A 13,037-nucleotide genomic window follows, 5' to 3' on the forward strand; every position below is an offset into this window, starting at 1 on the left:
GGATCTCTGACAGTTGGCTCACTTCTCTCCTTGTTACCTTGATTTTAGCCTCTAACCGTCTCTTCCATGGTGGGTATCGAATTTCATGGTTGCTCTTATAGCCAAGCATCTCCAGGATCACTGATGCTGAGTTGTACATCAGCTCATTGGTTTGCGTTATGGTGGTGGTGGGAATTGTTCTCAGTGCTGCATTCACATCTTCCATGAGACAACATATATATATATATAAACACTTTTATTTTGTGATATAACTCCCTGGATAAGCATTAGTCAAAAGACAGGCTGTTAAACATGACTGAATTTTTTTGATGATTACGCCAAAGTTCCTGGCCTCAGCCAAAAGTTTCATTTCCTCCATGCAAGTGGTACTAATAGCATCAGTGGGATAATTTATACTGGAACAGTTCTCTCACAGGACAATAATTGGACCATTCTGCACTAAAAGGCTTGTATGCTAGCCAGCAGATGAGGTAGGCTCGGGTGTTTATGAAGGAGTCCTTCAAAGAAGTCACAAAAAAGATTATCAAAATTTAACAATGCTTTACATTGAATCACTTGTCTTTCTTATGCGTCAACCTGTTAATCCATTAGAGCAACATAAGATTTTGAGGTTAGATGAAGAGAGTGTAAAAAAAACAAGTTTTTTTTTTTTTATTTTTTACTTGCGTTTCATCCACTGACTGTATGAAATCTCAGAACCCAGAAGTTTAAACAGGAACCAATGTCCCTGATTTCAGTAAAATTTTTATGTCCCACACTCTTCATGTAAATGACCAAGTCATTGACCTGGATAAAAAAAAAAAAATACACCTTTGTTAATTTTTGTCAGTTATAACTTTTACTGACTTAATTCACTTCAGTTTCATTCAGTTTTGGCCAATTCACAACGAATGTCATCTTAAAGACTACACAGAAGAAAAAACAAACAACAACAACAAAAAAAGCAAGTCCAAATCATAAACCCAATTCAGATCCAGATTAAAATCCAGTTAGAGTCATTTGATTTTTATCATAACACAATGAATTCACATACAGTGCATTTTAAAATGCCAATTATTAAAAGTTGCTTATTTACAAAAGACAGCAGACTACATCAGATTTTCACTTCAGCACAATCCCCATCCTGAGCAGCAAATTGGTAACAGTGTAAAAGAACAACTCCCTTTTAATGGGAAGAAACATCTACCAGAACAAAATCTCTACTAGAACCAGGTTCAGGATGGGCAGCCATTTGCCATTTTAAATTATACTAATTTCTTGATCCAGTATTAATAATAAAATAAGCAATTTAGGGAATCACAAGGTGATTATTTTTACAAAATACAATAAATGACCTTTTAACTGATTTTTCTTTGATAAGATTTTAAATGGGGGGCAAAAAGTAAAAAGAAAAAAAAAGAAGAAAATCACATTTTTGTTTAGCATTTAATCTATACAGTTGAAATCTTATATGCAGTGCGAAGTGTTTTTTTGGGCTTGGTCATAAAGTCAGACTAGTATCAAATTAAGCTTGTTTTACTGCACAAAAGTGGAAAATATTACCAGTTTTTATTACCATACTGCAGTACTGTGTTTAATGACTCAGCCAGAGAACTGTTGCTTTCAGGAAGTTTATACAATTAGTCGAATGGCCACCAAATCTTACTTCAAAGACGCTGACACACTCATTTACACATTTCTCATCCTCTCAGTCATGCCTTAGACTGAGTTTAACTCAGTCTTAGGCATGATTCATCAAGTTTAGTTACGGCTGTGATGAGGTAATACCAACCGGTTAATGTAATAAAGTGGTAGTATAATTTAAAATAGTTTACTACATCATGTTGTAAGAATTTAACTGGTATAAAAAGGAAAAAAAAAATAACAGGATTTATAATTTAAGGCAGCTCTAAAGCCTTTCTGTCCTTAATAGAAAACTGTAGAATGTGTTCTCTGTTAGTTATGCCATTGTTAAACACATCTGGAAGGGAGGAACTTGGGATGTATGGTTGGATGCTCAAATGGAAAATAGAGATATTACTTTTTTATTGTTTTTATCATTATTCTAATAGAAGGTATTGACAACTGTTTTACCATGTAATTTGGTTTTGAAGACCTGATGTTAACAATAGGTCTTCTGGGGTCAGCTAGAACCCAACCCTGTGAGCAATGTGCTTCACACTTTCAGCTGCAGTTGGACATGCTGAATCCAACCCCTCTTAGCTCACTTCTTCATGTCTCTCAGGATGTATTTGACCAGCACTTTTTGATGGTTATGACACAAGAGAGTATTTGAGTTGGCAGCATAAACTGCAGACTCAGTTAAGAAATTCCCTGATGTACACAACAGAAAAGCTTATGACCATTTGAACTAACTACATAAAAACATGTTCCAGAAAGTGATTTTTTTTTCTCTTTTTCTTTTTGAAAGGTCATTTCAGTCTCCTTTTATAAATGTAAGTTTAACAAGTTTTTATTTATAAACCTTTATGTTGAGAAAAGGTTATTTAAAATCTTTCTTCTAGGTTCCCCACCAGCATCGCCTTTCTGTAGACGTCATTCCAGAGTTGATGAACTCAGAAAACCACTGCAGGAACCCTGGAGGAATCAGTGAGAAGCCCTGGTGTTACACCTCAAATCTGAACATCCGCTGGGAGTATTGTGCTGTGCCTCAGTGTGGGGAAACAAACTCAGCATTAGGTACTGGCCTTTGTCATATAATGTGTTTTGATCACATATTTCTAATTTGTATTATAGTCCTGGTCAGAATGTCCAATTCATCTAAATGAAAGGCTGCAGATTAATTTTATTACTATACTTACCAGATATTTGCTAAAAATAATCACAGTTTTCAGAAGATTGCTTCTTTGTTTTAAGTCACACAAGATTGACTTCAACACCTTGGCAGGCAAATTTTTTTTTTAAATATTTTTGCACCTAAGAAGATGCCCACCAAAATCTTGGCATAACTCAGATTAGCATGCAATATGTTCTTAAATTTGAAAAAAGGAAGCTAGAACATTGTTAATTAATCAGGCACAGGGAAGGAACAGAAAATAATTGAGAAGCAACAGATGTTTAAAGAAATATCCTGAAAGGCCTTGAGAATGCAAGAAGAATTGTTACTTTAAACCACCTTGAAATAAAATTATATAAAGTTGGAATTCATAGAAAGAAAACTTTAACAAGTGAGGACTTTGATGCTGCATTATGAAAACACAAAAAAATGTGTTTTTTTTTACTTAAATGGTTAGATTTAGATTTGGTGACTTCCTGCTACTGTTTTTGATAGTAACAAAGTCAACGTTGACAGTGCCACGTCAGAATCCTCGTCCCCCTCCAACAACCACCGTATCATCACCTGCTTACTCAATGTCTGTCATTGTTGTTGTCCTGACCTCAATGGCAACTGCAGTCTTCCTCACAATAGTCATACTTGGTTGCCTCAAGCGGCGGAAGCACTGGAGGAATAGAAAAAGGTAAAACAAACTACACAATTTGTAAAAAAAAAAAAAATTCATTCCATTTTTCTACCGCTCGTATTTTTCTGTCTGTCAGAAGAGTGATGAAGACCTCGACGCTGAGTGCTCTTCCATCAGAGCTCTTACTGGATCGACTCCACCCAAACCCCATGTACCAGAGAGTTCCACTGCTGCTGAACTCAAAGCTACTGGCACTGGAGTATCCCCGAAATAATATTCAATATGTTAGAGATATTGGCGAGGGAGCCTTTGGACGGGTTTTCCAAGCCAGGTAAGTAATAAATTGGTACAAAAAGGGTGCGATTTATATAGTCAATTAGGCAATGCAAAGCAAAAAGGAGAAATAGGATAAAGTATGCAAACAAAAAGTTAAAGAGCATTCAAGAACAATAAAAAAGGGATACTTGCTTGCAAATAAAAAGGTTTAATCATGTTATTTCATCATCATAATACCACCCAAACTGATGACGTGGATATTTCTCAGGCAGAGGGAAAAAAGGAGCTCAGAGACAGGACTAAGACAGGGGGGAGAGGACATGATGACTAAACAAGGCCACCGGTCATTTTGAGAACTGATGAATCATTCACAAAGTCACAAGGAAAAGCTGTTACAGGAGCCACTTTCAGACCACCTTGAACCTTTTCACAGCAGGACACAAATGTCTCACACTGATCTCTTTCATCAGACTAAATAGCGAACCTGAGGAGTCAGAGGACAGTTTTATTTCTAAAATGTCATAAATCTGTCAACAACTGGTTTGTCAGCAGTGTTCAAGGTTTACCTGAGTGTATTTACAACTTGAAACATATTTAACTGTCTCTCATTTGGCAAACCATTGGCTTTAATCTGCATAATTACACATCAGTAAGAGGATATTATAGTAAATAAAGAGTGCAGTTACTGGAAAACAAACCACTTTCACACATACCAAAGGACTGAAGAGCTGATAGTTGTTGAAATATGAATTTGAATGGATGTTTTGTGTATTTCATGCTGTTTGCAGAGCTCCAGGCCTGCTGTCCACAGAATCTTTCACAATGGTGGCTGTAAAGATGCTGAAAGAGGAAGCATCAGCTGATATGCAGAATGACTTCCAGAGAGAGGCAGCACTAATGGCCGAATTCAACCATCCAAACATTGTTCGACTCTTAGGTGAGGATGCATTTGTTTGTGTAAACAGGGACAAAAATGGATAAAGTTATACTATAAAACCCCAAAAAACATCAACTATGGCTGAAATTTACAAGTGCATTAAATGAGTGAATCATTATAAATATATAAAAACAATAAAAGAGCATGTTATATTTAAAAATACCTTCACTAGTTTCTATTAATTACTAGTTTCTGGCTCTGTCAGCACCCTAACACAAGAATGAAAACAACTGTAAACACAAAAATGATTCAAGCTGATCTCCAGCAGTTCAACTCTGTTTAACTCCTAGCTTCCTCTCACGCATAGTAATCCTTTTGAATTAAGTCATTTTTCCTAGATTTTTTACTATGATACAATAAACCCACTCTGTTTTTGCCAGTAAACAAACACAGCTTGACAACTAATGTGCTTTTATTGGCCTGAGTAAAACAAATGTCCTCCATTAAAGTTTATCTCCACTATAACGGCCTATCTTATCTAACACAAACAGTTCAAATCCAAATATACTTTCAGGAAGAAATTTAGAGGTACAGCATGGTCGTTTTAGTGCTGGCAGAAGGTAAACAGAGCCATCGGTCACTGGCCCTGCTGAAGGGAAGCTTGTGGAATATTTTTAAAATCAACATTAACTCACTCACATTTCAGAGAACTTTGGTGTTTCTCTTTTTTCAGGGCAACATTTAATTTGGATGAGTACTCTGGAGAGTAAATAGCACAGTGTCTGGAACACATGAGATCAATGTTATTAGATTATTTCCTTAACCTCCAATTACCCTCGAGACTAATATTACACCACATATGTCAAGTAAAAATATGCCTTCAATAAATGAACATGTCAAATTTAGAGATGCCGTGTATCCGTATGTCATTGCTTTGTTGCATGACTGTGTGTGGGTTATCTTTTATATATTTAGCAACAGAGTGAAGCATCTTAAGATCTGTTCACCACTTAAAACCAGAACCAAAACATAAAGAAACCACATTAAGATGATGACTCCATTCCCATGAAGACTATTGTTCTTGAAAAAAGTTAGTATTTTTTTATCCAAATGTGAACCAATGAGGAAAACAACAAAACAAAACCAAAAAACATGACACACACATTCTGAGTCTGTTCTCTGGGGAGCTGCCCCACTTTGTGACCCACAGTACATGAACTAACTGAGCATGACCTCTACACTTCCTCTTTTTACCAAACATCACATGTTGCAATTCTTTATCTGATCTGGATGTTGCTGTTTATTATGAATTAGAATACTTGTATAAGAAAACAAGTGAAAATACAACAAAAGAAAAACTCAATAAAAAAGGAAAGAAAAATGATTGTGGACATCATCAAACATGTAAATCAGTTGTTTCAGCTTTTCTTTTGATTTGAACTTGAGTTTAATCCTTTAGTCACTCATTGCTGAGGTTTCTATTTGTGTGAATGTAACACTTAATACTTTAACAACTTAATACCATCCACATTATTGTGTGGATGTTTTTTTTTCATTTATTTATTATGTAGGCAACTGTTCTATGCCATTGCATTGGTTTCTAGTCCCACAAAATACTGTTATTAATAGCCAAGTAATATAATCTTAAGTTTGTAATAATTTCTTACATCTGAAGATGATCTGCTACAAAAATGAGCATATTTTCATGAAGGATAATCAAACATATACATTTATAAAAGAAAATCAAACATACACATTTTTTTTTAAATTTAGCACAAGTAATAAATAATAATAAATGTTTTTGTACACAGATTTAGTCATCAACATACAGTTATACAGTTTTTTGTGTCTGGCCCCAGGTCTTCACACTGATTTATATCAATTTCAATCAATTTTCAATCTGACCAAAAGTTTTGGGACAAAGAATTAAAATAAACATTTTAAGTTGGAGCAAAGTTTAAAATGGTAAATAGTAAATGGCCTGCACTTGTATAATGCTTTATCTAGTCCAAGGACCCCAAAGCACTTTACACTACAATCAGTCATTTACCCATTCATCCACATTCAAAACACTGATGGAAGACAGACAATAAAAAAACAGACAATAAATAAAATTAAATGAAGTTATTCTCCAATAAATAATAATTTTATAGCTAACAAACATACGATAATTTAGATGTTCATACACAATACTATATGAGCATTAAATGAAAATGTATTTTCTAAACAATAAAATGATCTTTTATTTTAAAAATGCTAACTGGAATTTTCTGAGCCCCTTTAATCACAACTGAGACTCACAAATTACGCAGCTTAAATTATTTTCATTTTGTCTCTCCTCCTCAGGTGTGTGTGCTGTGGGAAAGCCACTGTGTCTTTTATTTGAGTACATGGCCCATGGTGATCTCAACGAATTCCTGCGTCACCAGTCTCCGACCCAGTCAGTGCGCCCCCTCAGTCATGTGAGCCTCTCAGTTCGCAGTTTCTCCTCGGTTGTGGAAACAGGATCGCTCTCCTGCATTGAACAGCTATCGATTTCCAAGCAGATCGCTGCCGGGATGGCCTACCTTTCAGAGCGCAAGTTTGTTCACCGCGACCTGGCAACTCGTAACTGTCTGGTTGGGGAGGAAATGGTTGTGAAGATTGCAGATTTTGGCCTCTCTAGAAATATCTACTCAGCCGATTACTACAAAGCCAACGAGAACGATGCCATCCCTATTCGCTGGATGCCCCCGGAGTCCATTTTCTACAATCGCTACACAACAGAATCAGATGTGTGGGCTTATGGTGTGGTGTTATGGGAGATTTTCTCCCATGGGATGCAGCCATATTACGGAATGGGTCACGAGGAGGTTATTTACTATGTGAGGGATGGACACATTCTTTCTTGTCCTGAGAACTGTCCTCTGGAGCTGTACAACCTGATGAGGCTTTGTTGGAGCACACACCCATCAGACAGGCCAAGCTTCAGTAGTATACATCGAATATTGGAGCGAATTCATCAAAACAGCCTGAATGCGAATACAGATACTGAGGCTGACTGCTAACGTTCACTGAAGTGTTTGTTTGTTGAGCAACAAAGTGGGGAAAAAACACTTTCAAAGGCATCTTTTGTATCTAGAGTACTCATATTGTATAGTCAAGTTGTCTTTCTCTGCTAAGATGACTCACTCGACAGTGGTAATCTTTCTTTTTAGATGACTGATATGATTTTGTGTTTTGTGTAACTTTTTTTTATTATTGAGGGTTTTCAATTACTGATATTAAAATATAAATATTAAAAGTAAATATGAGTAGATCTTCACATTTAAATCTCTGAAAAAGACAGCTGATGAAAAAAATGAAGAAAAAAAGGAAGCAATAGGAAAAGTAGCAGGAGTTTGATTTGAGATCACTTCTACATTTGTTTGTTTTTCTCTCTTTACATATTTTTTTTCTTGCTGAAGCAGTCCCACCCACAGCTACAGTTGGCCCTGGGAGCAAATGTAATAATTTAGCAGAACAAGAGCAATGCTTAGCTAGAGAAATAATGGAGACTGAAAGCAAAACACAAAGTAACTTCTCTTTTCACACACTGTTTTCAAGACAAGTAAACTTGACAACTTACAACTTTAGTGTTAACACCTTTCTCAAAGTTAAAGCTTTCAAAAATAAAAACAAAAACAATAAACCAAGTTAATTTACTCTAATAAAACAAATGGAAAAACATTAAAGCTTGTTGTGCACTTTGACAATTTCACATGAGCTTACAAATAATTTAAACCATTACTTCCCATCCCCCACAGCCTCCTTTCAAGTAAAAACCTAGAACAACATCACACTATTGAAGCATTTGTATTTAGAGGGTCTAGACAGTTATTTTCAGATACGCTTTATACCTCAAAAATATACATCATTACAACTGTGCACAACTTTGGTAATCATAACAAAATCATTAGCAGCATTGCACATTTGTGTTTTTTATCTAATTGAACTGATCACTTCAACAACTTTTGATTAAAGAACTTTATCTTGGCAGATCATCAGTTTATAATTAGAAATTCAAGACTTGTTTTCTTGGTAAGCTTTCTTTTCCAAGTCCTTATAGGTCCTCGTAACATCTATGGTGCCATATAAGTTTGTGTTTAGAAAGCAACTGAAACCACTTTATTTCTAAAATGATGTCTGGTGGGTTAAAGTCTCTCATCATGAGCTATTTTTAAGCCACAAAAAAAAAGTCAAGAGGTGGGAAAGATATGTAGTCCCCCTCTCAGAATTAATCAAGTACATTAGAATGAAAAAAATATATATATTATAGAACTTTGGTCTCAAAGCTCAGAAACTATGTTGATTTAAAAAAAATCCTGAATTGTAAGCATGCAGATGTCCATTAGTTATTTTTATAGTAGATATTTTAAACCTTGTTTTCCATTAATTTTGTGTTGAACTTTTGGATTGCTTTTTTTTTCTAGAGTCTTGAACTTTGCAACACCAGAGACATTCAGATAGTGTCTGTTGGCTACAGAATGAGGTAGTGTTTGAAATAGTAATTATTTGATGCATCAAAGTAAATGACTAATAATATAATATAGCTTTTTTTATTTTGATTTTATGCAGTTTCAGTAAATACTAGATAATTCCACAGTGGCACACAATCACTTTAATTTATGATTGTTAAAGATTTTGATAGCCACATTTCTATTCCATATTGAAGCATTCTCTTTCTTTTTTTCTTCCTTTCTTTTGTTTTTCTGTTTGATTTTGTTAGCTTCTGTTGTTTGTTTTTGACAAGGTAATTTTAATTGATGAAAACCATTTTGTTGTGCACTCCAAAAAACATATTGAACCAAACCTCATTGTGTGCCTTAAAGTATACTTAGTTGAGGAAAGGAAAAAATGTCCTGGATAGACAAATTTGTTGTCTCTTTAGAAAAACCAAAATCATAAAAAAAATAAAATAAAATAAAATATTCACATGTTCTGTAGAATTACATCTGGGTTGACAGTAAACATTTAGTATATACTCAACATTAAAGTAGAAATTTTTATCAAAAATGTGAAGAGCTTTCATATGCAAATGACTTGCAAATAATATAATTTTTAATTTTTGGGTATTTTCCTTTTGGAGTGATTTTTTTACAGGTTTCTGTAACATTACATGAATATTGACTTATGTATTTTACCTTTTGCTACACTTGATTTAAACCAGATATCATTCTTCATACTGCTTATAAATAAAATTATTCAACATGTTTGAATTTCAGATGGCTTACTATTACTGAGCGGTGAAATGCATCGTTTCATATTTTTCTGATAAAGTATGGTCCAAATATGGAAGTTTAATAATCCCATAAAACAGGGGTCTTTCAGAGAAATTATATTTGGTGTTTTATCTTTTCCTCCCTACATATTTACATGTAAATAATCTAAACAAATATAAAGCATTTGCAGTTATTCATTCTTTATCAACTTCTGAGATGGTTAAGAATTTTATTTTGTCCATAAATCCAAGCATATTGCCTGACAGTCAGTGACTGAGTCATGATTCTGGTAGATTCATCAAAGGGGAGTTATAGATCATTCATGTTTGTGCTGTTATTCAGATTTTAGTGAAACTCCAGTAATTTGTGTTTGAATTAGTAGGAATGCTTTAAATTGCCAATTTGAAATCCTCTACTAGAAGAACGAACATCAGGGGTCTGTCTAGTCTGCATTAAAACCTCTCTCAACTTTTCTCTTTTCAGTTAAAGCAATGATGACATTTTTTCACTTATGCAAGGTTATGTTTTCTCAGGTCTGTGTGTCTGTACATTCTGCGCTGACCTCTGTCTGCAGACACAGCCAACATCCAGACCACAGACTCCTGCCATAAACTACAGCAACTGCCAAACTGCGACTTTAATAAAGAAAAAAAAAAAGAAAAGCTATGTCACTTAAAATGGATTACCATAAACCTGAGAGAGCACATCTGAGTCCAGACCACGATTGACCATTTGGTGACCTGCACCATAAAGGCTAAAATCAAAACTAATAATGATACCAGACAAAAATTGCTGATCCAGATGAGTATCACTCTCCTGGAACCATGTTTGTTACTATGCGGTAGTGCGTAACAATCTATTTCATACTTGTGGAGACAGTTCAGTCTGAGCAAAAAACTGTGGAGGAACTGAACTACAGCTTGATGAGTCATACGTTTAAGTCATCTCATTTGGTCCAAAAGCACTCCATAAAACCTGTGAGAACCAACAGCTGCAGGCACTGTGGTTTCTGTGTTGGCTGATGTGTGATGTTGGTCACACATCAGCCAACATATGACTAAGACCAGTAATGACAAGAAGAGTTCAAAGCAGCATTTGGCCAAATCGTTTGTCTTTAGGAGGTTATGATCCTGAGATCTAATTTTTATTGTTAATTTTTTTTTTTTTTTCTGTGGCCGGTGAAGTCTCATGGCATGCACAAGAGGAAAAATGTTTGGCCTGAATGTGCACAGCAGTTTCATATAACAAAATAAAACAAAACAAATGATCTCAAACTGATCGAGGACAAATCTTGGCAGTGGTGTGAAGGTTTGAGCAGAGACAGGCTAAGATATGAAGAGCATTGTAACTGCTGTATATTAGGTGAATGTAATAAAAACTTAAGAACTGAGAAAGAAATTCAGCCCTCATTTTATAGTTTCTGACCTCTGTGTTTTCCTTGTTTTTAAATGCCCTTTTGTTCTTTTAATCATATATGCCCCCTTATACGTAACATCCCTCCATGTTCAAAAAGCATTTTACCATGTGGACACTGCACTTATATTTCCCACCACAAGAGGGATCAGAGTGGTCTGATGCAATAAAAATGGTTTGTGCAATCCAAGTCTTTGTGGAATAAATTTCTGTGTACATAACTGAGACCATTATGTAAGACGTCCCATTTATTCAAGCTGGTTTTTACATCTTTGTCATCATGTCTGAGTTTGCTTGTCGGTGTGTATGTGTAAGTTTTATAGACAGCATCTACTTGTGTGTGTGTGTGTGTGTGTGTGTGTGTTTTGGGGATGCCCAGTATAAACAGTTTAGAGAAGGCAGCATAGAGTTTGGCCTTGGAACGGTCATCTCTCTTCTTTTTGATATAAACTCAGACTCCCCCTCTCTCACTTCCTCCTGCTGCAGCCTCACTTTTCACCTCCTCTCATGTCAACATCTGGACCCCATTTTAAGCCGTTTCGTTCTTTTTTATTCCTGTCCTTTCCTTTCCTTTCCTTTTCTTTCCATTCCTTTCCTTTCCTAAATGTACTGCAAAACTGACTGGTAAGTAACATGTGTTTAGTCAGTCATCTCTGCTACAAACAGTGTTAATCTGAATGATCACTAACCTTCCTGGCAAGTTGCTGCAGCAGCTCTTAAGAGATTGGCAGCTCCACATCATTAGTGTTAAGAATCACTTCCTGTTTTGTCACAGTAATCTCCTTTGGGTCAGTGCATCTTTGCAGTTCACCTTTCAGTGACTTGCTGACTCTTTCTGACTACAGAGGTTGCAAAAATGCTTTATCAACTCAAAGCTTTTGACTGAGGGAAGTATTTTTGTTGCCATGGCGGTAACCATGGAAAGTGTCCACTGACACAACAAAAATGTGACATCCCCTTCACTCAACGACCAGGGGAATTTCCTGCTTCGCTGCACATGCTCTCATTGGTCCATTCAGGAGCAACAGGAAGTAGGGAGACATATATCAGTCAGCTGGAGGCAAACACTCTTAACACTGTGGAACACTGAACAACATGAAGTGCACGCACACAAATTTTCAATAAAGATATTTGTCTGCTGGTGCAAGGACTGATATTTCTTTTGTTCTACACAACACAAACTGTCCCCAGTGAGTCATAGCATTTAACATTTAAACAGAGCAGTTTATGATGCGTCTACTTTATGTCAGAGTACTGATGCAGAAGAAGTTCTAAGGGTAAAATTTCAGAGCAATATTTTGTCACAAACATCAATCATTTTTTGCTGCAGATGGGGAAGTAAAATGAGTCTAAAACCTTTGTTGTGTGTTTTAGTTCAAATTTCTTCAAAGTCACACATATGACACCCACAACTTCACACTTATATGCCAAGCTGGTTTTATGACTACCTCCAATGATGGTTTGCAAGCTGATCAGCAGTTAATCTGGCATTCAAACTGAGAAAAGCAAAGTGCCTACAAGCTAGTTTGGGGCGATGTTAGTTAGTAGGCATTGTTAACACTCTAGAATAAGCTATCTCTGACACAACAATTTGTAGATATTTTTGTATTGTAGATTAGGTTCAAGTTATTTTCTTTTTCTTTTTTTGATGTTTTTAGTTCTTTTATGAAAATTTAAAACCTTAACTGCTGCTATTTTAGTTCACAATTCTTTTTGTTGTTGTTGTTGTTGGTTTTTTTGTTTTGTTTTTTCACAGTCACAACTAAATGCTGTGTTCCATTTGTACACAAAAGTTGGAATGTCCAAGATAAAAAGAAATCAACAAGAATG

At 35.5% G+C, this 13,037-nt stretch overlaps 1 protein-coding gene across 2 annotated transcripts in view; it reads left to right on the forward strand.

Annotated features, from left to right (window-relative positions):
* Nucleotides 1–10,473, forward strand: part of musk (muscle, skeletal, receptor tyrosine kinase) — a 26,324-nt gene extending 15,851 nt beyond the window's left edge. Inside the window, exons 13-17 of one of the 2 annotated variants that reach the window (XM_017410401.3) lie at nt 2,505–2,679; nt 3,272–3,458; nt 3,541–3,732; nt 4,466–4,614; nt 6,901–10,473. In XM_017410401.3, coding sequence (XP_017265890.1) covers nt 2,505–2,679; nt 3,272–3,458; nt 3,541–3,732; nt 4,466–4,614; nt 6,901–7,601 — 1,404 coding nt within the window. In that variant the 3' untranslated portion in view covers nt 7,602–10,473. Of the gene's footprint in view, nt 1–2,504; nt 2,680–3,271; nt 3,459–3,537; nt 3,733–4,465; nt 4,615–6,900 lie in introns of both variants that reach the window. The other variant, XM_017410400.3, reaches the window with a different exon arrangement.
* Nucleotides 10,474–13,037: the final 2,564 nt, after the last annotated feature.

This window comes from Kryptolebias marmoratus, linkage group LG14 (assembly GCF_001649575.2).
Source record: "Kryptolebias marmoratus isolate JLee-2015 linkage group LG14, ASM164957v2, whole genome shotgun sequence".
Lineage (NCBI taxonomy): Eukaryota > Metazoa > Chordata > Actinopteri > Cyprinodontiformes > Rivulidae > Kryptolebias > Kryptolebias marmoratus.